General features: G+C 47.1%; 1 protein-coding gene across 9 annotated transcripts in view; it reads right to left on the bottom strand.

Moving 5' to 3' along the window:
• TBL1X (transducin beta like 1 X-linked) overlaps positions 1-22,570 on the bottom strand; it is a 296,176-nt gene that overhangs the window by 29,597 nt on the left and 244,009 nt on the right. For all 9 annotated transcript variants that reach the window (XM_074992632.1, XM_074992672.1, XM_074992641.1 and 6 more), the window contains 2 exons: positions 14,805-15,072; positions 4,659-4,791 (listed from right to left, as the gene is read on the bottom strand). In XM_074992632.1, coding sequence (XP_074848733.1) covers positions 4,659-4,791; positions 14,805-15,072 — 401 coding nt within the window. The remainder of the gene's footprint in view (positions 1-4,658; positions 4,792-14,804; positions 15,073-22,570) is intronic.

The raw sequence follows: 22,570 nt of genomic DNA, 5'->3' as shown, positions 1-22,570 counted from the left end.
TTGCCTTGCCCAACCCCGTCAGATTTTGTTATTGCTAAACTTCAGATGCAAGTTTCAGAATAATTTTTGTTATATTGTGGATGAGTTACTGAATCTAATTTGACATGTGGCAAGAGACAGGCTCCATTCTTTATTACCTTATTTTTAAGATATTACTATAGAGCCCTGGTCATTGAATGGATGATCTTTTACTGTTGTTCAATAAAAATATAAATAAATAAACAAGACAGGGGAAAAAAACTAAATAACCAGATACAACTTTTCCTAAAAGTAAAAATCAAGTGTGAAAATTAATTGGAACACAGGTAATTCCCAAACAATGAGAAAACATACTGATTCGCACATAGGAACTACTAAAAATTAGTTATATTTTCATCATAGCTTGACAACCACATTTCCGTATCACTATTTTCCTTTTATCCACCCTCATTTTCACCCACACTAGTTTTTACAGCTTTTGTCATGTACTTTAGGCCCTGACCATACAATTATCTGTCCTTCGGCAGACCTCTGCACCACATGACTGAACTATTAGGGCTTGACCCCTTCCACTGTGCACTTCTGACAGCAGGTGTGTCATCTTTTAACATGTTTGTGCTGCAATGGGAACAACGGTCCTATGACTTTGACTGGAGCAAGTGTCATACATATACATAAATCATGTGTGCATAAAACTAAGTTCACAGAACTGAAGCTTAGATGTTAAGATATATTGTACAGAATAAATCAGACTCCACAGAGATTGGTACAATGCGTTTTAAGAACAGATGGTAATTACTGGAGCTATGGCTGAGGAACACTTGAGCTTTTTGTGGCCATGCATCCAAATTTTATCAGCCCAAACTACAACATACAATTAATTTGATTTGGGGATGTTGAGTTGCTCCATAATGTGCAATTAATCTTTCCATGTGATTATTGTAGAATTTTCTATAGCCACACATTTCTATCATATCTGAAACCCTTCTTCATAAAGAAGATTGAAAAAACCCAAAGCTCCTTGTGGACTACACAGCCCAGCTTTTTTCTCTGTTTGGGATCTAAAAAGTGGTGCTTGGGGTAAGGTCTATTTTATTGGGAGGATGCGGGGAAAGGGAGCAACTGATGCTATGAATGGCTGTGTCTACACGTGCCCCAAACTTCGAAATGGCCATGCAAATGGCCATTTCGAAGTTTACTAATGAAGCGCTGAAATGCATATTCAGCGCTTCATTAGCATGCGGGTGGCAGCCGCGCTTCGAAATTGACGCTCCTTGCCGCCGCACGGCTCGTCCAGACGGGGCTCCTTTTCGAAAGGATGCTGCCTACTTCGAAGTCCCCTTATTCCGATGAGCTCATGGGAATAAGGGGACTTCGAAGTAGGCGGGGTCCTTTCGAAAAGGAACCCCGTCTGGACGCGCCGCGCGGCGGCAAGGAGCGTCAATTTCGAAGCGCGGCTGCCGCCCGCATGCTAATGAAGCGCTGAATATTCATTTCAGCGCTTCATTAGTAAACTTCGAAATGGCCATTTGCATGGCCATTTCGAAGTTTGGGGCACGTGTAGACACAGGCAATGTTATCATGGTGGCAAGTTGTATCAAATAGGAAGGGTTTTCAGTGATCCATAAAGATGGTCAGACTCTGGATCTGTACAATCTCTGGAAATTCATTCTGAAACACAACCTTCTAACAAAGGGCTTTTCCACATGAACAATTATGTTCATGTTGGGGGTGTTAATCTACCCCAGTCTAGCATATGATCTAACTGTCCATGTGCACCTGGCTGATATGCATTAATAGTTTGTTAAAACAATAAGGAGTTCTGTGGCACCTTAAAGATTTATTTAGGCATAAGCCTTCATAGATAAAACCCACTTTGTCATATACCCCTCTGAGACTAATTGTTTGTTAGTATACTTGGAGCTAGTCTTATTTGAAAGAGGACTATATCTAAGTACACTAACAAGCTACTAATGCGAGTCAGCAGGGAGCACATGGACAGCTAAGTGTCAAACAGATGGCAGAGTCAGGCTCTGGCCTGCTTGTTCATGTGGAAGAGCCCTCAGAGTGCTTTACTGTGGGCTCTTTGATGCTTCATTCTGGGCTATTCTTTTAACGTTTCAAACAGCACATCAAAATTTGTATCAGCGAGGTAGCCGAGTAAGTTTGTGAGCTCAAAAACAACAAGAAGTCCTGTGGCACTTTATAAACTAACAGATAATTTGGAGCATAAGCTCTCATGGGCAACGATCTGCTTCGTCAGATGCCCACACCACTCCGGCATCTGACAAAGTGGGTCTTTGCCCACAAAAGCTTATAATCAAAATTTGTATTTGTTAATACAGTTTTCTGAAAATTAGTCTTTTCTTGTGTAAAGAGCTTTCAACAATGATGATGATTACTGATTTCATTTAGGAGTAGTAGCAGTAGCTGCGCGGCAGGGTGGTGATGGTGGTCTAAATGCTTAGGAAGTGCTGTATAAACACAGAATAAAAGACGGGCCCAGGTCCAAATCTAAATATGGCCATGTCTACCTTGTGGCACTTTACTCCTATAGGACTGCTGGCAAAATGTCAGGGCAAAGCGCTCCCAGTGTGGATGCAGCCATGCTGGCAAAGCTCTGTTACATACTGGCACAGTAAACACTCCACCACCCGCGCCATGAGCGAAACAAGCTAATCAAGAGAAAGTACAGCTTTGCTAGTACAGCTGTGTTTCCACTGAAGACTGTGGTCAGGGATCACACCTTTTCAGACCCACAGCTGCAAACATCTGTTGTGTAGACCTACCCTGTAAGACAAGTTAAGACAGGGTTGGCCAATAGGCAGACTGCAGACTGGACGCAGTCTGTCAGGGTTAGCTGCTGGTGGGTCGCCAGATACTTTACTTACCCATATATCAAGAGCTATGGCTGTTTGCAGCTCCCTATGGCCTCAGTGCACCATTCAAGGCCAATGGAAGCTACAGAAAGTGGTGCCCAGGCCCACACTGCTTCCTGCAGCTCCCATTGGCCAGGAGTAGTGAACTGTGGCCAGAGGGAGCTGTGAGTAGCAATATCTGTGGTCATTTAGATAAATAAAGTGACTGGCAGCCAACTGGGACTAAACCTGACAAATCATGTCCAGCCCACAGGCCACTAATTATCAGCCCCTGCTGTAAGATAATTGGTGGATACCGGCAGTCAGAAGGGTGACTACAAGGAAACAATACTGGTCAGCATGGCAGTGGTAATTTAGACCCCATCAGTTCACTACTGGTGCACTGAATTACCTGGCACACTTAATTACCTTCTTTGGAAAGATGAATTTGTGAAACAGAAAGAGCTTTGCCAGTATACAGTAGTCTGGGGAAAAGCCTTGCCTCGCAGTTAGCTTTCAGCTATTCACAATGATCTGTATCCTAACTGCTGATCCATACTTTTTGTGCAATGGCACACTGCCAGACTCAAACCATCAGAAACATAGTTTTACAGCTTGGTATGTAACTTTGATATCTTAAGCCCAGGAAACAATGCATTCAGAATTCTCATGTTTCCCCATTTGATGATACTTAATAGCAACTGCTTATAATTGCACTCCTCTATGTTCTAGTAGTTGTTAACACACACAGAACATCTATATCTGGAATAAATCCATACTATCCTTAACCTGAACTGATTTCCTCAAATGAATCAGTACAACTCAATTACCATACAACGATTGCCTATCACAGAAATGAAATATATGCCATTCTTGGTAAATGTACCAGTAAATAAAAAGAGAGCATTTCTTATAATCTCAGATAGCCATCCACCAAAACAATAATTTGTTAAGCTTAATTTATATTCTAACCATTGCACTTTAATCACTGGTATTTATTCTTTTCAAATATGCACTGTTAGACTTGGATTTAAGTTAAAGTTACTCATGGTCACCCACCACATTTAAGCAAATATTGAACTGCTATTGCAATACTGTGGAAGAATTTTAATTCAGGTTCATGCAATGTTGAGGTTGGTAGCTTTAGGTAAATAACATGTTATGTACTTCACTGTTTCAATGGCCTTAGAAAAGCAAGCAAACAACAACAAAAAAACACTCTAGTTTCTTGAAAATAACCACTTAGTTTTATCACATTCCTCAACACCAATCAAATATTTTGATTTTTGAGTAAATATCCTTTTTCTGCTTCTCTAAACTATATACCGGGGCAGTGGGAGGGAAGAGGCATGTCTGTATGTTCTGAATAGTGTAATAACATGGAGTTGGTCCTTGCTATACATGAGGTTTCAGAAGATGTGTGTGTGGAGGAGGCAAGCTAGGGAGGCTACTGTAAACACATGATATGGGCACTGGCCTTTACTGTTATTGCTATTATTACACTTTAGCGTTTGTTTTGTGGTAATGCCTATGGTAGAAGTGGCTGGCTCTAGGGAAAGGGAGGGCATTGAGCCATGTCTTATATATTTATTTGTATATATCTGTATTTTATATATTTATTTATTGATATACAGATATATACAAATAAATATATAACATGTGGCTCTTTGCACTCTATCCACAGCTATCTTGCTCTTAGTCTCTAACTGGCTGGCCACTCCTTCTCTAGTTATCTCTCATGGTTTTGCATCTCTAAACAAATCCTAATTGGAACAGATGAGATTTTATACACCTGGAAAGTGGTGTCAATCACTGTCTTACCCAGACGCTAGTAAGTCACTGACAGGATTCCAGGCACAGATGAACACTTCTGATTCATGGCCCCGAAGGACTGTTGCCTTGTTAGGAGGTATTTCGACATCCCCGTCGATTTCCATTGGCTTTGAATGATTATCTGTTTAAAAAAATAAAAGGAAAGGAAATATCACCATGTAAATGCTCTGTGAGTTTTTGTTACAGACCACATGCAACATGGATTGATACTGAAGACTGCCCCATAGTTTGAAGCTCTCAATGCTTCACAAATCAAACTCTCTATTGTGTGACATTGACCACAGTTTTCTGGTTTTTTATTTGTGATTGAAACTTGTTTAACTTTTCCTCCAGATAGATAACATTGCCATGCTTAATAAAAATCCTGCTACATTTCATCAAAAACATAGATATTTTACTCAATTTGCTATCTGAAGTTGGCTTTATAAAAATAATTTTGCTGATGTATTAAAAGAGAGCAAAATACCATATTTATATTAAAAATCTTTATGTTATTCCCTTAAGAGCAGCATGTTATTCATGCCTTTTCTGGAATAGCATGAAGTACTTGAGGCCTGAGGCCACATGCTGAAAATTGAGAATAAAATGCAATAATGAATAGCTGCCTCATTCTGGCTATGTCTAGATTAGAGCAATTTGTCGAAAGAAAAAAACTTCTGTCAACAGATTGTGGCTAGGCTGCAGGGCGGATCAAAAGAGAGATTTGCTCTGTTGACAGAGAGCAGGCGGATTGCCTGGCCATTCTATTGGCAAAACAGCCATCTGGAAACACAGCAAACGGGGTTGCCCAGTGTCCCAGAAACCCTTTCTCTGAACAGAAAGTCCCCTGGAATGTCCAGACTGGCTTTTTGTCAACAGATCTCTGTTGACAGAGGCATTCTTCATCGTGGCGAGTTGTGTACAGCTGTTGACAAAAGTGGTGCGTTCAGTCAACTTACTGTTGACAGAACACCCATGGGAATCTGGACACTGCGGGTTTTGCTGACAAAACCCTCTAGTCTAGACATAGCCTCTCTGAGCACAGTCCATAACATGCACCGAGGCATGGCTTTAGGGGACAAAACAGTGTCAGATCATATAAGTGAAGGCTACATTATCACAGGAGCTGAATTAAGGATGCATGGGTGATCTTATATCTGGCTTTCTAACATTTGTGTCCATGGCATTGCAAACAACAGAGCTTTATTTGGTATGCCATTTCTTTTGTGTGTGTGTGTGTGTTTTAAAAGAAAAATAACCCACTTCCAAACCCCAAATTATATTACATATCATTATAACAGCCATCATGTAATCAGCCGGATTTTAACCTAAATTTTCAGCACTGCATCACCCATTTCTATCCCTTTGGCTAAAGGATTAATTACATTAGCTTGGAAAAGGCTATTCCCCCTATGCACTCAACACTAAGGATAAGAAATTCAGTGAAACAGTGGATTAAAGATGTTGCCGATGGAGGAGTAGCCCCTTTTTACAGAACACAGAGACAAGAACAAGTATTCATCAGGCACATTCTGAGAGACAGCATGACTAAATGGCTGAGATTGGGTCTGTCATGTTACAGATCTGGGTTCGCTACACCTCATGTGGAACTAATAAGGTTCTTGAAAGGCAAAACACTACTTAAATCAGGTAGAAGAAGAAATGAGCTAGCACTCTTTTTCTCCTGTTTACCAACACAGCACATATACATTTAAGCCAAGGGGTATTTTGTTGCTAGAAATGACAAAGATTCATTTTGCGTGTGTCCCACAAAGGGCTCAAAATTGGGAAAGGAAGGGGAGCAAAAAGCACCAGTACTTTCTTAAACTCTGCCCACCTGGGAGGATCCCACTGGATGCCACTCACTGTTTCCTATGAAAGGAAGATGACACCTTTGGCAGGAAGGTGGGGTGAAGGCCACAGGCGAGCATTAAAATGCCAACCCTGTAGTTCCAAGGTCAAAGTCTTAATCTCTGAGACTTGTCTCACTGATGCCACCACCACCAGGCAAGCAACATTCTTGGACAAGTAGGAAAGGGAACAGGAGCTCAGTGGCTCAAAGGATGGGCTGGTGAGCTTGGAGAGTACTAGGCTGAGATCCCAATTTTGGAAAAAGAACCTCCAGGCCACTCAGGAATCTGACTGTCATGTCATGAGAAAACAGTGCCTGACCCTTATTGAAGACACAGGACCAAACCATCCCAATGTGCCGTATGAAAAACAAATATGGTAGGCAACCAGCTCAGCTTATCAGTGAAATTCTTGGTAAGCTTAAAGTCAAAAAGGATGTGTATGAGAAGTGGAAACTTCGACAGATGTCTAAGGAAGAGTATAAATATATTGCTGGAGAATGCGGGGGAGTAATTAGGAAAGTAAAAGCACAAGTGAAACTGTAGCTTTTCCTCAGTCCCTGGAAAAATCATGGAGGGGATCCTCATGGAATCCACTCTGAAGCACTTGGAAGAGCGGATCAAGAGTAGTCAGCATAGATTCACCAAGAACAAGTCATGCCTGACCAATCTGATTAGCTTCTCTGATGAGGTAACTAGCTCTGTGGACATACGGAAGTCAATGGATGTGATATACCTTGACTTTAGCAAAGCTTTAGATACAGTCTCCCACAATATTCTTGCCTGTAAATTAAGGAAGTATGGATTGGATAAATGGACTGTAAGGGGATTAGAAAGCTGGCTATACAGTTGGGCCCAACGGGTAGTGTGATCAATGGCTTTGTGTCTGGTTGGCATTCGGTTTCAAATGGGGTGTCCCAAGAATAAGTCCTAGGGCTGGTGTTATTCAACATCTTTATTAATTACCTGGATAAGGGGATAGATTGCACCGTCATGAAATTTGTGGATGACACTAAGCAAGGGGGACTGGTAGATATGATGGAGGCAGGAACAGGGTCCAGAGTGACCTAGGTAAATTGGAGGACTGGGTTAGAAGAAATCTGATGAGGTTCAACAAGGAGAAAAACAAAGAATCCCAAGCACTTTTACAGGCTGGGAACCAACTGGTTAAGTAGCAGAGCAGCATAAAAGGACCTGGGGATTACAGTGGATGAGAGGCTGGCATATTAGGGTACATTAGGAGAAACATTTCCAGCAGATCTAGAGACACTATTATTCCCCTCTATTTGACACAAGTGAGGCCACATCTGGAACGTTGTGTCCAGGTCTGCGCCCCCACAGTCTCGAAAGGATGTGGATGCATTGGAGCAGGTCCAGCAGAGAGCAAGGAAACTGAGTAAGGGTATGGAGCACATGACCTAGGAGGACAGGCTGAGGGATCTGGGCTTATTTAGTTTGCAGAAGAGAAGAGCGAGGGGTGATTTCATAGCAGCCTTTAACTTTCTGAAGGAGGCTCTAAAGAGGATGGAGAGAGGTTGTTTTCAGTAGTGACGGCTGGCAGAACAAGGAGCAATGATCTCAAGTTATATGATGAGGAGGCATAGGTAGGATATTAGGAAAAAGTATTTCACCAGGAGGGTGGTGAAGCACTGGAATGTGTCACTTAGAGAGATGGCAGAATCTCCATTTATGGAAGTTTTTAAGTCCCAGCTGGGATGATTTAGTTAGGGTTGATCGTGCTTTAGGCAGGGGGCCAGGACTTTATGAACTCCTGGGGTCCCTTCCAGCCCTAGGCTTCTATGATTCTATGACCCTGAATTGGCTGGAGGTATGCACAGATGGCCTCAAGGTGCACACAGATGGCCGCGTGTGCTAGACCCTGATTCCTAAGTGATTAATCCAAGAAGAACTGCACAGAAGAATGGAAGGAAGCAATGCATCACCCATCATTCGTCTGGAAAACGTCATCAACTTGGCCAGGTAAGTCAGTATCATTGATGGCCTGCTACTGCCCACAGGGACCTGCTGGACCTCTTCAAGCAGGTATATTCCTCTGGGTTTGGCCACAGAGCATCCAGGTTGAGAGGTAAAGAGATTCAAGGTTGGGGTGTAGGAGCTGACCATGATCCTTTGACAGCAAATCTGGATGGTTGGGAAGGAGCAAAGAGGAGTCTGCTGCAATGTTCACAAGTGTCCTCAACCAGTGCTGGCAAGGCCTTGCTGGGGCATCATAACCCATGTTTTGTCCCTCTTCATCTTTACTAGGGCCTGGCTGATGAGACGGATCAGAGGGAACATGTACATCAGGTACCTCGTCCACAAAAGGAGAAAGGCACCAGAGAAGTAGTCCTTACCCAGGCCCTGCCAGGAGCAAAACGGATGGGGCTTTCTGTTTTGTCTGTGGGTGAGCAGAACTACTTGGTGAGTTCCCCGCCTCTGACAAATTACCTCTGGCTAGAGTGACCACCCATGGTGACAGGACAAGTCCCTGCTGTGGTGATCCATGAGTGTATTCCTAACATTAGGAAGGCGACAAGCCTCCAGATGGATGTGGTGGCTGATACAGAAGTCCCAGAGTTGGATAGCACCTTGGCAGAGAGTGGATGAGCAAACTCCCCTGGGTCTGTTGATGTAGAATGTTCAGGCGGTGTTGTCTGTCAGAATTCTCACCACTTTGCCTGAGACGTGAGGCAGGAAGACCCTGCAGGCCAACCATGCACCTCTCAATTATTTGCTATGTACGTGTAATGACTTCTCCTACATTGCTGCAGGAGGCACACATACAACCTGGGATAGCAGAATATGTATGTACACACTGTGATTTGGCCCAACAGGTATAGGAACACTCAGCTGCTGTCAGGGGAAATGCAGATACTTCCGCAATGAGGTCTGTCAGGACCTAAAACATGTGCAATGACAGGAAATCCCTTGCATGGTGCCAATGAATTCTATCCTTTGCATTGCAACTAAAGTGGCATTATTGTCTGTTATTCACCAGTAGTCCCAGGGAGCAGCATGTAGCCTGCAAAACAATTGGACCTGCACCTTGAAGCAGCCTTCTAACAACCAGTCATCAAGGTATGGGTACATCACAGTACCCCACTATCTGAGGTAAGCTGCTACCACTGCCTTGTACTTGGTGAACACCCTTAGTGTTGTCACCAGACCAAATGGGAGGACCATAAACTATTAGTGGGCAGAACTCACTGTAAAGCACAGGAAGGGACCTGGCAATATACCTAAATGGAAGTATGAGTCCTTCAGGTCGAGGGCAGCATACCCATCTCCCAGATCCTGGGAAGAGATAATGGAGGGCAGGGAGACTGTGTGAAATTTTAGCTTCTTTAGGTATCTGTTGTGGGTTCTTGGGTCCAGAATGGGATGTAGACTTCCCTTGGCTTTTGGGATAAAAAACACCTGGAATAGAGCCCTTGCTCTGGTATGGAGGTGGGACTTCCTCCACTGCCCCCAGCTGTAACAGATTCTGAACCTCCTGTGTGAGGAGACTCTTGTGGGACAATGGGAATGGATGAGTGGGGAGAAGGGATGGAAAGAAATCGGAGGATGTAGCCTAGTGAGCAACAGAAGCCTGAGATTACCACAGTCCGTGCCTGAGGAAAAAGGAAAGGCAATTGCAAAAAGGGAAAACTGGATCTAGGGAACAATCTGGAAGGTCATCCTCAGGTATAGCCTCAAAATCTTGGCTCCTTGCTTGGAGTGGGTTGAGCCTGACTGGGGGGTGCTGGAAGGGTTAGGTGGCTCATATCACATTTATAGCCATTGAGCTTTTTGTGCATTGGATCTTGATGGAAGTGGCTCCCTTGCCCCTGAGGATCTGCATGTTGAACCGCTTATGTGCAGGTCCCCGCACATAGAGACCCAGGGTTTTCAGGATGGTTTGGGTGTCCTTCAGCCCATGCAGCTGGCTGGCAAGTTGCTCTGCAAACAGGGCCTGGCTGTCCAAGGGGCGGTACTGAATCAACTGATGAGCTTCACTGAACAACTCAGAGAGGAGCAGTCAGGAAGCTCACTGCATGGAGATGGCAGATGCCATGGCGCAGGTGGTGGAGTCTGCAGTGTCAGATGCTGATTGAAGGGCTTTCCTGGCAGCAGTCAGACCCTCCTCAAGGCTTACCAGGAATTCTTTATAGGAACCTTCCAGGAAGGAAAACTATAACTTGGACATGGTTTGCCATGTATTAAAGTCATGGTGGCCAAAGATGACCTAGTGGTTGGCAATCCTCAACCGCAAGCTACATGTGGCATAAATTTTTCACCAAAAAAAAAAATTAGCCTCCTGGAGTGTTTATTTTTAGCCTGGGTAGCCCTGGGTAGTCCCTGATGCTCCCTGCAGTTATCTTCCTTAACCACTTGGGGAATTTAGGGCAGGGTGGGAGCACAGGGTGGGAGCACTGAGTTGGAACAAAGTACTTACACTCTGCCTGATTGGAGACAGGGGAAGGATAGGGTTTGTCACAGGGTGTTGGCCATCTTTGATACCCTTTCCTGAAGGGAAATGGCCACCCTGGTAGAGGCTGTGGAGGAGAGGATATCGAACAGGGAGTCTGCTTGCTACTCCAGCTCCTATGCCTGCAAGCTGAGGTTGAATGTGAACTTCTTCAACAACTCCTGTAACCCCCTCAGCATTGCCCTAGAGAACCTGGTGAGTGGGCCCCATGATGTCCTCAACAGGCAATGATGAGGAGGATCCATGGTACTCACTGGTGATCCAGCAGACTGTTCCCTTTGGTGCAGATGGATTTGTGGGGTCTTTGCCTTGAAGACTCAAGAACCCAAGGTGTTGGGCCATCAAGGACGCCAGCCTATCCAAGGCTCCTGACACTGAGTAGGCAGCCTAAGAGGTCTGGGAGAACCTCAGTGGGTCCATGGGTACTATGGAGCCGGCCACTAAGCCAGGGGCCAAAGAGCAGGTTTCAGTGCTGATTATGTACATGGCACTGAGGGCCTCAGAAGCCTCCCTGATGTTAAGGAGCCCTGCTCTGAACCACAGCTATAGCTACAGATGTAGCTACCCAATGACCAGGTTCTACAAGCGTGGTGACTCTACACTGAGTGGTGTCTGTGGCTCTATGTGGAGGACTGCTCCATGAGGACGCGCATCTCTGTTGGGACCTTGGTGACTGATGGTGCTTAGTGGATTTATGATGGAAGCCTCGCAGCTTTGCAACTGGTACAGATGAGAAAAAGGATCTGGAGATATCGCAGGTTGGACACTGGCAACAGCTCGATGAATATGGTGGCACCTTTCTTGGGGACTGTTGGCAGGCGGGTGATTGATCCCAAAATATGTATCAGTCTCACAACGGCTTAAGGTACTAATCCTCATGTTCCTCCCTAGGTCTGCGACAAGTTATTGCCATGGTCTGCCTTGAATCTTCCTGCAGCTGCCAAAGGTCCAGTGATTTTAGAGGGTTCCACTGCATCTGCCTCCCCCACTCCATGGCATGATGGCAATGGGACATCCCACACGATGAGGAGTGGTGCTGATGGGGCGAAGGCAGGCAGTAAGTTTCCAAGGTGGGCTTACCCCAAGGTCTGGACATGACCAAAGCTGGTGTGATTGACACCGGGAGTGGGAGGCTCTCCTGAGCAGCCTGGAGAGTGCCAGTCATTCATGGCACCTGAAGCTGATTGCGGCTCACATCTGCCTTGGAGCTTCTAGGTAAGGAACAGGGTGGACTGCATCACTCTGCACGAACTATGGCCTGACTACCTGAAGCGGGAGATGAGCTGCCAAGTGGGGTTTTAGCTCACCCTCAGGCCTGTCGTTCCCCTGTGGGAAGCAGGAGAGTGTGCCCTAATGGCCTTATTTGCTTTCTTGGCTAGGCTTCTGGAAGAGTATCGTTCCTGGATCATCGATTGGGATGGTGGGGCACTGCACATGGACAGCATGGTGCTGGGTGCCAAGTCAGACCTCTGCTCCAGGAAGAGTAAGCCCCGACTCGATCAGGAATGCTCTGAATCTGATACTGTGCTCCTTCTCAGTCATAGGTTTGAAGAACGTGCAGACGTGACACTTGTCACTTATATGCTCTTTGCCAAGGCGCCTGAGACAACTACTATGTGGCTTGCTCACGGGCATAGGTCATTTACAGTGACTGCAGGGCTAAATACCTGCTGGGACTAATGAAACTCTAACTACTGCTACAGGTAACTAATTCAATTACTAACTACTTATACTAATTTACAGGAATACTAGTAATAAAGCCTAAGCAACACTAGTAGGAGCAGCGGATGTTCTCCAAACTATCACTGGGGGCAAGAAGGAACAGAGGTGAAGGGTGGGAGGGGAGCTGGCAATGTCCCTTATACTCTGCTATGCCAGTGCCATTCCAGCATATACCAGAGACACTCCTACAGGGAAAAACTTCTGGCTCTGGTACATGTGGCAAACACACACACAGTGCAAGTGTAATGGACATGAACAAGCATTCAAAAACTCTTGATTTTTATTGTTGAAACAAATCAGGGACGTCTGACACAGCTAGTTCAACTGAACAGGTGTCCTAAATCTTTGTGAGACTCTCCCACATATCTTCTTACACCTTCAGAGCTGATGCACCACTATGATGGTATAGTGTGTATAGCTTGAAGAGCAAGCTTGCAGCACCCCAGAGTAGTGCAAACACTTGTTTCACAGAGCCAGTTGTCCATCAGTAGCTCTGCAGGCTCTCCCCATAGCCTACTTATTAATTTTTAAGCCTCAGCTCTTTTTCCAGAAGGTGCAGCTGGCTCAGCAGCAGTTGCTGAGCACTCGCTGTCTGGCCAGCTACTGCTCCAGGACCTTCTCCCATCCCAAATCCCAAACAGCTACTGGTTATTGACTCTCCACCTTGCAGGCAGCTTATGCAAAACTAACACTCCACATTTGTTGCTTGCTGAACTACACCCCACTGACGCAGCCCTAGGACGTAATCATCCACCCTTGTGTGAAAATTTACTGGAGAGCACAAAGCCAGATCTTAGCACTCTCCAAGACGGAGAAGGTCTAAACAGCCATGCAACATGCTATATGACTGCCTCCTCCTGGGCGCCCCAAGCAAAGGCTGCAACTGTTAATGAAACTCCCTCCACTAAAATCACTGACATGGTTATGCTGCTAGAAAACCAGAAGTGGACAAGCCCTGGCCCTGGGACCAAATGCAGATTGCAGTGATACAGACTGTGACTTTCGTGGTTTGTCTCATTTCTAATACAATAATCTGCTCTCTTCTTTGATTAACAGGGCTGCGGCACAAGAAGGTCTGTATTCTCATCAGGACACACCGACATAGTAAAGATGGGTCTTGAGAATCTGACACCCAACTAAGGGATTTAGCGATACAGTTCCCATTATTTTCAATGGGAGTTGCTGTAGAACTTTAAAAATCTACATCAGGGAGGCTTGAGTCTGCTTCATTTATCTGAACTGTGGTGCAGCTGTAACCCACACACATATACTGGATGTGGTTCTCTGTCCCATGTAGTGGCACCTAGACCACTTATCCAGAGAAAGAATGAGTCTCTTGCACAGCCTTAGCTGAGAGGGAGTGGGCTTTTAGCTCAAACTGTGCAAGCTCCTGCCCTAAGCTCCAGCGGTCCCAGGTGTGAGTCTACATGCGGGTGGTTACACAGCCTCAAGGCTCCTGGTACAGGTTGAACCTCTCTAATCTGGCACCCTGGGGACCTGACTGGTGACAGAGGAGAGAATTTTCCAAACCATGGGAGGCAACATTGCCCACTGCTTACTGGGCTTTTAGAAGCCATCTGGGGTAAATGACAACTAAATAACAGCACAGAACACTGAGAGCCAGCACAGTGCCTATATGGAGAGTTTATGGGACCATGGGAAACTTGGCTTCACCTTTGACAAGTAGTCATCCAGCTAAGTAAAATCATGCCAGATTACAGCTGTTGCCAGAGGAGAGCGTGCCGGACTAGAGAGGTTCAGCCTGTGACAGGGGCAGCAGTTTGGCACTCTGCTGAAAGCAGAAGTCGCACACAGCTTAGTTGTGTGCTGCGTGGCTGAGCTTGCAATTCTGTAAAGTCATGGAAAGGGAGATAACAGAACACTGACTATGCCAGTGCTGTAGCCTGCACCTCCACTCCATAAGGTTTACACAGTCACCTGTCTGATTGCACCCGCACTTCAATAGCTTTTTGGAAGGAATGTTGTCACAAGTGCACGCCCATTACAACTGTGTGCTCACTACAACTGGTGGGTGAACGTTATACTGCCCCAAGAGCATTATTCAAACCAAGGGCCATCTGACTATGGACAAACGAGCTCTGTGCTTTCACTTACTTATTGCATGTGCCCCGTTCTCCTCTCCGTTCACAGTGGCTTCTCCATTCTTTGGTGTGTTCTGCTGGGAAACGGCTGTCGCTGCTGCCGCTGTTGCAGCTGCCGCCGCCGTCGCTGCCGCTGCCGCTGCCGCTGCCGCTGCCGCACTGGCTTGCTGCTGAGCTAGTTTCTCTCTGAATGCCTGTTGCCTGGTCTGTACCACGTCAGGCATGACTGCGTCTATCAGAGATAGTGACTCTATCGGCCGGCCATCAAACACTGTGCCATCCTGGGGAACAAAATGAACAAGAGGAAAAGTGCAGGCTTAGAATCTTCCCAATTGCAAAGGTCTGTAGAGAGTGGTGTATCAAAGAGAAACGAAACACAAGGGCTGTGTGAGGTTACAGGACTCTGAGATGACCAAAAAGTACAAGAATATTAGCTCTCTCTTACGTCAGGTTTAATACCATGGTATCCAAAATTTGCTTTGAAATGTCTTACGCAGATATAAAATTTGTTGAGAGAATATGTAAATTCAGGCACATAAGCAATTTTCATTTACGAAAGAAAATGGAATTATGCAAAGGTTAATTATCTAAATCTTGCCAAATATTTTTCCCTTGATTTTACGCTCCAAAATTAAAGGGCCAAGAGAAAACAGACTGGGGTCTAATTGAGACATTATATAAATTCTGCGTGCACTTTGACAACAAATGAAATTGCTAATGTTGGCAAATATATGTTCGTCAAGAGGCTTCTGTGTTAAACCACCATTGAGATTAACGGCAAAGTTCACACCTCTCAGAGCTATTGTTTCAGGCTCCCTGCAGACTCACACAAAAACATCATTACACCAGTTTTCATTTGGTTGTCACTTTGAACGTTGCCTTCATCACAAGAAGTACTAGATATTTAATTTTTTACATGTAGAAACAAGGTGCAAACCACCCCAGCTTGACTTTTGGGAACAGATGTGACCCAACAGGAGAACATTTCTAAAGTGGCACTATAGAATGGCAAGAGATTGGATGCAAAATGAAAAAGCTGAAAAACAATTCTCACATTATAATAACCCCACTGCAAAAAATTAAACATAAATTGAAAGATAACAATTTGACTAGTATAGACTCGTTGGAACTATCACTTTCAGTCTTTGTCTCACCCCACCTCCACTATGAATGTATTAGTTCAAACTAGATTTTCCACAGAGCAAAGACAAAGAAAAGGCTTTTGGATAAATGGCCTGGCTCAAGGTCTACTTTCTGATCTAGCAAAAGGATAAGATTGCTGGTCCACTCAAGGTCCCCATCCTTAGGAAAGTGTTGGAAGGACTGGGCTTACTGAAGCCCCATAAAACTGAATGCTTGTTCTGAGCTGAAGCTGCTAAGACTTCATAACTCCAAGGAAATGCTCAGGGTGGGATGATTGAAGAACTTTATTTTGCCAGAATCCACATTAAGGTATGGGTTCCTGGCAGGCTTATTAGCATGAAGGCAGGTTCTTTTAATGTTTTAAAGGAAATTTTCTGTCTAGACCTTGTCACCGTAGGCAGTAAGCAGGCTTGCTTAGCTATAGCTTTGTAGTATTGTATCTGTTGACAATCTTGATCAGTCTCTCAAGAGCAAGCAAGGAGGTGTCCTTGGGCAACTGGTCTGGGTAGTGGGAACTACACAGTGAAGGCATGGAACTATGCATCCTGGGCGATTCAGGTCTCCATGCAAAAGGAGCAATGGCTGGGGAGATGGAAGCCTGACAGTGAATACTGTTGCTGCACCACTGAGGGGAAATACAGGCATGGCTTCCTTCAGTGCTAGAGGCATATGAAACTTTTAACTGACAGCATACAGGGCTTGTTCTTATATTAACTGAAGGCAATAGCAAATCTCCCATTGACTTTCAGGGTGGAGGACTGGTGCTAAGAGCACCATAGCCTCAATAAGGTTTCTGTTTTTGCATGCAGAATATCGTGGGCACAATGATTGTCATTACCGTAGATGTCAAATACAATGTAAATCTCAGGCCCGTTATTGTACATAGCATTTTAGAATCTGATGCTATGCCCTAATTTTGTGCTAGAAGGGAGATAAGGGACTTAAAAGGCGTTACAAGCAAAGACCTGAGGATGCCCCACAGTGCAGGGGAGTCCTGACTGGGTACAAAACAGTGCAGGAGGCATTCTGCAAGCTCCCTTACTTTAGAACAATCACCAGCAAAGACAAGTGATCCCTGCTGGCATGAAAGAAAATGTTGAGGCATTGTAGGTCTAGCTCTAACTAAGTTTTGTCTTCTGCTCACTATTTTCAAATCAGTGTCTTTGTGTGTGCAGTTAAATATGATGCACAAGAACAACTCATTAAAACAAATCTGGAAAAATTATATTTGCAATTATAAAGCATGATTATATTAAGGGGGAACAAAATTGGAGATAAATTTATTAAATAAATTAAATGTCACAACTGGACAAGAGAATTCAAAATGAAGGTTTTCAGTTTGGGTAAGGTGGAACATAGGGAAGCATATTCAAATGTGCTTATGAATGGTTTCAAAAAAATGTATATAAGCACCAGAATTCTGGTGACCATGTATCTTGTGACCAGAGCATTTTCCCAGTTTGGGCGCTGAGCCGGAAATGAAATCCACTTGGAAAGAAAGGTTACTCACCGTAGTAACGGTGGTTCTTCGAGACGTGTCCCCGTGGGTGCTCCACATTAGGTGTCGGGCTCGCCCGGCGCCGCAGATCGGATCTTCCAAGCAGTTTCTGCCGGACCACGCATGTGCCGGTGCGCGCCACTCCCCCGCGCGCTCCCGGCCACGTGCGCGATCCGGTCCCCGCCAGTTCCTTGACCAACCGCCTCGGATGCTCCTGCAAAACACTAAACAGAGATCCGGAGCGGGGAGGATGGGCGGGTAGTGGAGCACCCACGGGGACACATCTCGAAGAACCACCGTTACTACGGTGAGTAACCTTTCTTTCTTCTTCGAGTGTCCCCGTGGGTGCTCCACATTAGGTGACTCCCCAGCAGTAACCCAAGATAGGAGGTGGGTAATCGGATTATGTGCAGCTTGTCCCCGAGAGGACCGCTGCCGAGAGACGGGTATCCTCTTGGAATACCCTGTGAAGGGCGTAATGTTTGGCGAAGGTGTCACAGGATGACCAGGTCGCCACTCTGCAAATGTCTTTTAGCGCAACGCCCTTGAAAAAAGGCTGTTGATGCTGCCACCGCCCTAGTGGAATGAGCCCTGGGCATGGCCAGTAAAGGAGTCTTTTTGAGTTTGTAGCACATTTTTATGCAAGATACGATGTGCTTCGAGATTCTCTGCGAAGAGAGACATTCTCCTTTTGATTTGGGAGCGATAGAGACTAGGAGTCTATCCGTTCTCCGGAAGGACTTGGTCCTGTCTATATAGAAAGCTAGCACCTCCTCACGTCCAGGAGGTGTAGGCGCGCCTCTTTGTTAGAGTTATGAGGCTTTGGATAAAACGAGGGTAAACAATAGGTTCGTTAGTATGAAACTCAGAAAGAAACTTTAGGAACAAAGGCTGGGTGCAGCCGTATGGTTACCGCCTCCTTGGAAAAAACAGCGCAGGGTGGCGTTGCCATAACTGCCGCAAGCTCGCTCACCCTGCGAGCTGACGTGATTGCGAGAAGAAGGGTTGTCTTTATCATAAGGAGGCAGAGGGAAACCGTGGCGAAAGGCTCGAACAGTGGTCCCCTTTTCGCATTAAGCACCAGGTCCAAGTTCCACGAAGGTGGAAGCGGTTTCCGAGGGGGGTATAGGTTTACCAGCCCTTTGAGGAACCTGGTAACCATGGGATGGGCGAACACCGTGTGCCCTTCCTCTTCGTGTCTGAACGCCAAAATGGCGGCAAGGTGGACCTTAAACGAGGATAGTGAGAGTCCTCCTCTCTTGAGGTCCAGTAAATACTCTAATATCACAGCCATAGGCACCGAAAGGGGGGCTAGCTGTTTGGTAGAACACCATGCCGTAAAGCGAGTTCATTTCTGCTTGTAGGTCTTCCTGGTGGAAGTCCTCCTGCTACTTTCTAGGACTTGCTGCACTTCCTCTGTACATGTGCTCTCTAGGGAGCTGAGCCATGGATTAACCACGTTTGTAGTCGCAGGCCTTGGGGGTGCGGATGCACTATGGACACTTGGGCTTGCGTGAGCAGATCCGGCGCCACCGGAAGGGGCATCGGTGGCCGGTCCGACATGCACAGGAGTAGGGGGAACCATTGCTGTCGATCCCACGTTGGGACTATCAGGATCATTCAGGCTCCTTCCCTCCTGGCTTTCTGCAACACTTTGTGGATGAGCACTGTGGGAGGGAAAGCGTAAAGCAGGGGGCGCCTCCATGAGATCGCGAAGGCGTCCCTCAGGGACCCCCGTCCCAGTCCTGCCCTGGAGCAGAATCGCGGGCACTTCTTGTGCTGAGTAGCAAACAGGTCTATCTGGGGAAAAACCCCATGCATGAAAAATCGGTTGCAGCAGATCGGGACGGATCTGCCACTCGTGCGTGAGTACGAAACGCCTGCTCAGCTGGTCTGCCTTCACATTGTGAGCGCCTGGTAAGTACGAGGCTTTCAAGGTTATATTGTTGGCGATGCAGCAGTTCCACAACCGGACTGCTTCTGCACATAAGGCATGGGACCGAGCTCCTCCTTGCCGATTTATATAAAACATGGTGGAGGTATTGTCTGTACTGATCCCGACTACTTTGCCTTTTATATGGTCTCGAAAGTGTCTGCAGGCGTTGAACACTGCTCTGAGCTCCAGTATATTTGTGTGCAGTGACTGCTCCGTGGAGGACCACAGCCCTTGCGTCACCTCTTCGCCCATGTGTGCTCCCCACCCTATGAGGGAGGCATCTGTAGTAAGAAAAACCAATATGTGTGGTTGGTGGAAGGGTACCCCTGTTAGCAGGTTCTCGGGGTTTACCCACCATTGCAGGGATTTGCGCACCTCTGTTGTGGGCGACGCCACCCTGTGAACAGTGTGTGCTGCCGGTTTGTATACGCTCGCCAGCCAGTGCTGCATGCTGCGCATGTGTAACCTGGCGTTCTGTTCTACGAACGTCGTTGCTGCCATGTGGCCCAGCAGCTGTAAGCACGTCAGAACCGGCACCGTAGGGCTGAAGGTGAAGACTTACACGAGGGAGCCGATGGACCGAAAGCGAGTCTCTGGTAGATATGCCCTCGCTGTAATAGAATTTATGCGTGCCCCTACGAACTCTATGTCCTGTGTGGGGTCTATCTTTGATTTTGTCAGATTGATAACCAGGCTGAGCGAAGAGAACGTGCCTGCTGTGATGCATATCAGGCGTAGTACCTCCTCCTTCGAGGCCGCTTTGAGTAGGCAGTCATCCGGATACTGGAATATAAATACCCGCTGTCTGTGCAGGTAGGCTGACACCACTGCCAAGGTCTTGGTGAAGACTCTGGGGGCCGAGGAGAGGCCAAACGGTAGGACATTGTATTGAAAATGTTCTTTGCCTACCATGAAAAACCAGAGGAATCGTAGGTGAGCCAGATGAATAGTTATGTGAAAATACGCGTCTTATAAGTCGAGGGCTGCGAACCAATCTCCATCGTCTAGTGCCGTAAGGATGGAGGTGATTGTGATCATCCGAAAGCGTTGCTTGCGCAGGTACCGGTTGAGGCCTCGAAAATCTAAGATGGACCTCCCACCTCCTGTCTTTTTCCCCGTGAGGAAGTACCTCGAGTAGAACCCTCTCCCTTGCAGTTGCTCCGGCACTCTTTCCACTGCCCCTATGAGCATGAGATGGTCTACCTCCTGCTTGAGCCTTGCTACGTGGGAGGCCTCCTGGAGGTGGGGCCTGGGTGGAGGTCATGGCGGTGGGAGCGACTGGAAGGGGATGGCGTACCCCGTGGCTATGATCTCCAGCACCCATTTGTCTGTGGTGATCCTTTGCCACTGGTTATAGAATGGTCGGAGGCGATGGTGGAATAACCGCTTCGGATGACCTTGCGATGGTAGTGATGGCGCAGCCCTGGATCTGTGTGTCAAACTTGTGGCCTTTGGCCCTGCCCCGAGGACGCACAGCTGTGTTGGGAACGACGCCTGGGAGTTCTGTACTGCTGGTGCTGTTGATGTCGCCCTTGCTCGTAACCCCTGTGGTACTGGGGACGCTGTTGCTGGTACTGGTACCATCTTTGTTGAGGGTAGTACTTTTCTTTCTGTATGGAGGGGTATAAATCCCCAGGGTCCTAAGTGTGGCTCTTAAATCTTTACTGGAATGAAGGACCGAGTCAGTTAATTCAGCAAACAGCTTCTGCGAGTCGAAGGGAAGATCGACTATCTCTGTCTGCAGGCCCTCGGTATACCCGGAGTCTGGAGCCAGGACTCCCTTCGCATCACCACTGCCTTAGCTGTGGAGCGTGCTGCTGTGTCCGCAACATCCAGGGCGATCTGAACTCCCGTCCTCGAGGCCGCGTAGCCTCCTTGCATGATGGCCTTGAGCACTGGTTTCTTGCCCTCTGGAAGCGAGTCCATGAGGGAGGTTAACCTAATGTGGTTGTCGAAATTATGGTTCGCTAGATGTGCTGCGTAATTTGCCATTCGCAACAGTAGAGTGGAGGAGGAGTAGACCTTTCTGCCCAACAGCTCTAGCTTTTTGGCATGTTTGTCTGTTCCCCCACGTTGCGACGACTCCACCACCAAGGAATTTGGTTGTGGGTGGCTGAACAGGAACTCCGTGCCCTTTGTCGGCACGAAGTATTTTTTTTTTTTTCCACTCTCTTGTGGACAGGCGGAATAGTCGCAGGAGTCTGCCATATCATAGTGGCAGACTCCAAGATTGCGTCATCAAGCGGTATTGCTATTTTGGAGGAGGCCGGAGGTCTCAGATTTTGAGGAGCTTATGGTGTTTCTCTTGCACCTTTGCTGTCTGGATGCCTTGCGTGAAGGCCACCCTCGTAAAACAGCTCTTGGAACTGTTTGAGATCGTCCGGAGGATGGACGTCCCCCGGGGCCGTAGCCTCATCCGGGGAGGAGAGCGAGGAACCGCTGGGGTACGTCTCTCTGGACCCTTCCGGTTCCTGCTGGTGATGGTACACCCTCTCACTAGAGGTTTGCGAGGGAAAATCTCGGGGTTCCATAACCAGTCCCCCCTGAGATGCTTGAGTCTCTGTCCCCGGTCGCAATTGCCCTCGGGGGTACGAGATCGTCTGTGGGGATCTTTCCCTAGTAGATTGCCGATGGTGTCTATGCCCCGCGTGGTAGGGGCGACCATGGCAGTATAGGCACTGTTCTTGGGAAGGTGACCTAGACCACTCCCTTGGTGCATACCCTCTGCGTCTGGGGGAGGGAGATCGTCGAGACACTGGAGAGAGCGATTTTGCATAATAGTCCAGCGGTTCAAACCCCAGGAAGGGTGAAGGTGGTCCCAGCCAGGGTGAGGCTGGTTGCAAAAAATGGAGAAGGGGGCTCCGGGTAGGCTAGGGGGGACCCCTGCCTTCTGGTTGGAGTCTGCAACATAAGCGGAGGGCTGTGAGAAAGCAACTCCATAGCCCTGTGCGGAGAGGGGCTGCAATGCCTCCTCTTGTGTGCAGCCTTCCCCCTCCCTTGAGGAGGTAACTCTGCCCCCTGACGTACAGGGGATCCCGGCCCTGTCCGCACCGAGCTCGGCACGCTCGAGGGCGGTGCCGCACGTGCGGTGTCCTCCAGTGCCTGCAGGCTGCGTGCCTGTGCACTCTGCACCGCCGGTTCCCCAGGGGTCGGTGCCGCTGCCTGCGGTGCCGCCGGTACCGGCGCTTGTTTAGCCGCCGCC

The sequence above is a fragment of the Carettochelys insculpta genome, chromosome 1 (genome assembly GCF_033958435.1).
Source record: "Carettochelys insculpta isolate YL-2023 chromosome 1, ASM3395843v1, whole genome shotgun sequence".
In the NCBI taxonomy this organism is placed as follows: Eukaryota; Metazoa; Chordata; order Testudines; family Carettochelyidae; genus Carettochelys; species Carettochelys insculpta.
This window is presented reverse-complemented; position numbering and strand designations above follow the sequence as displayed.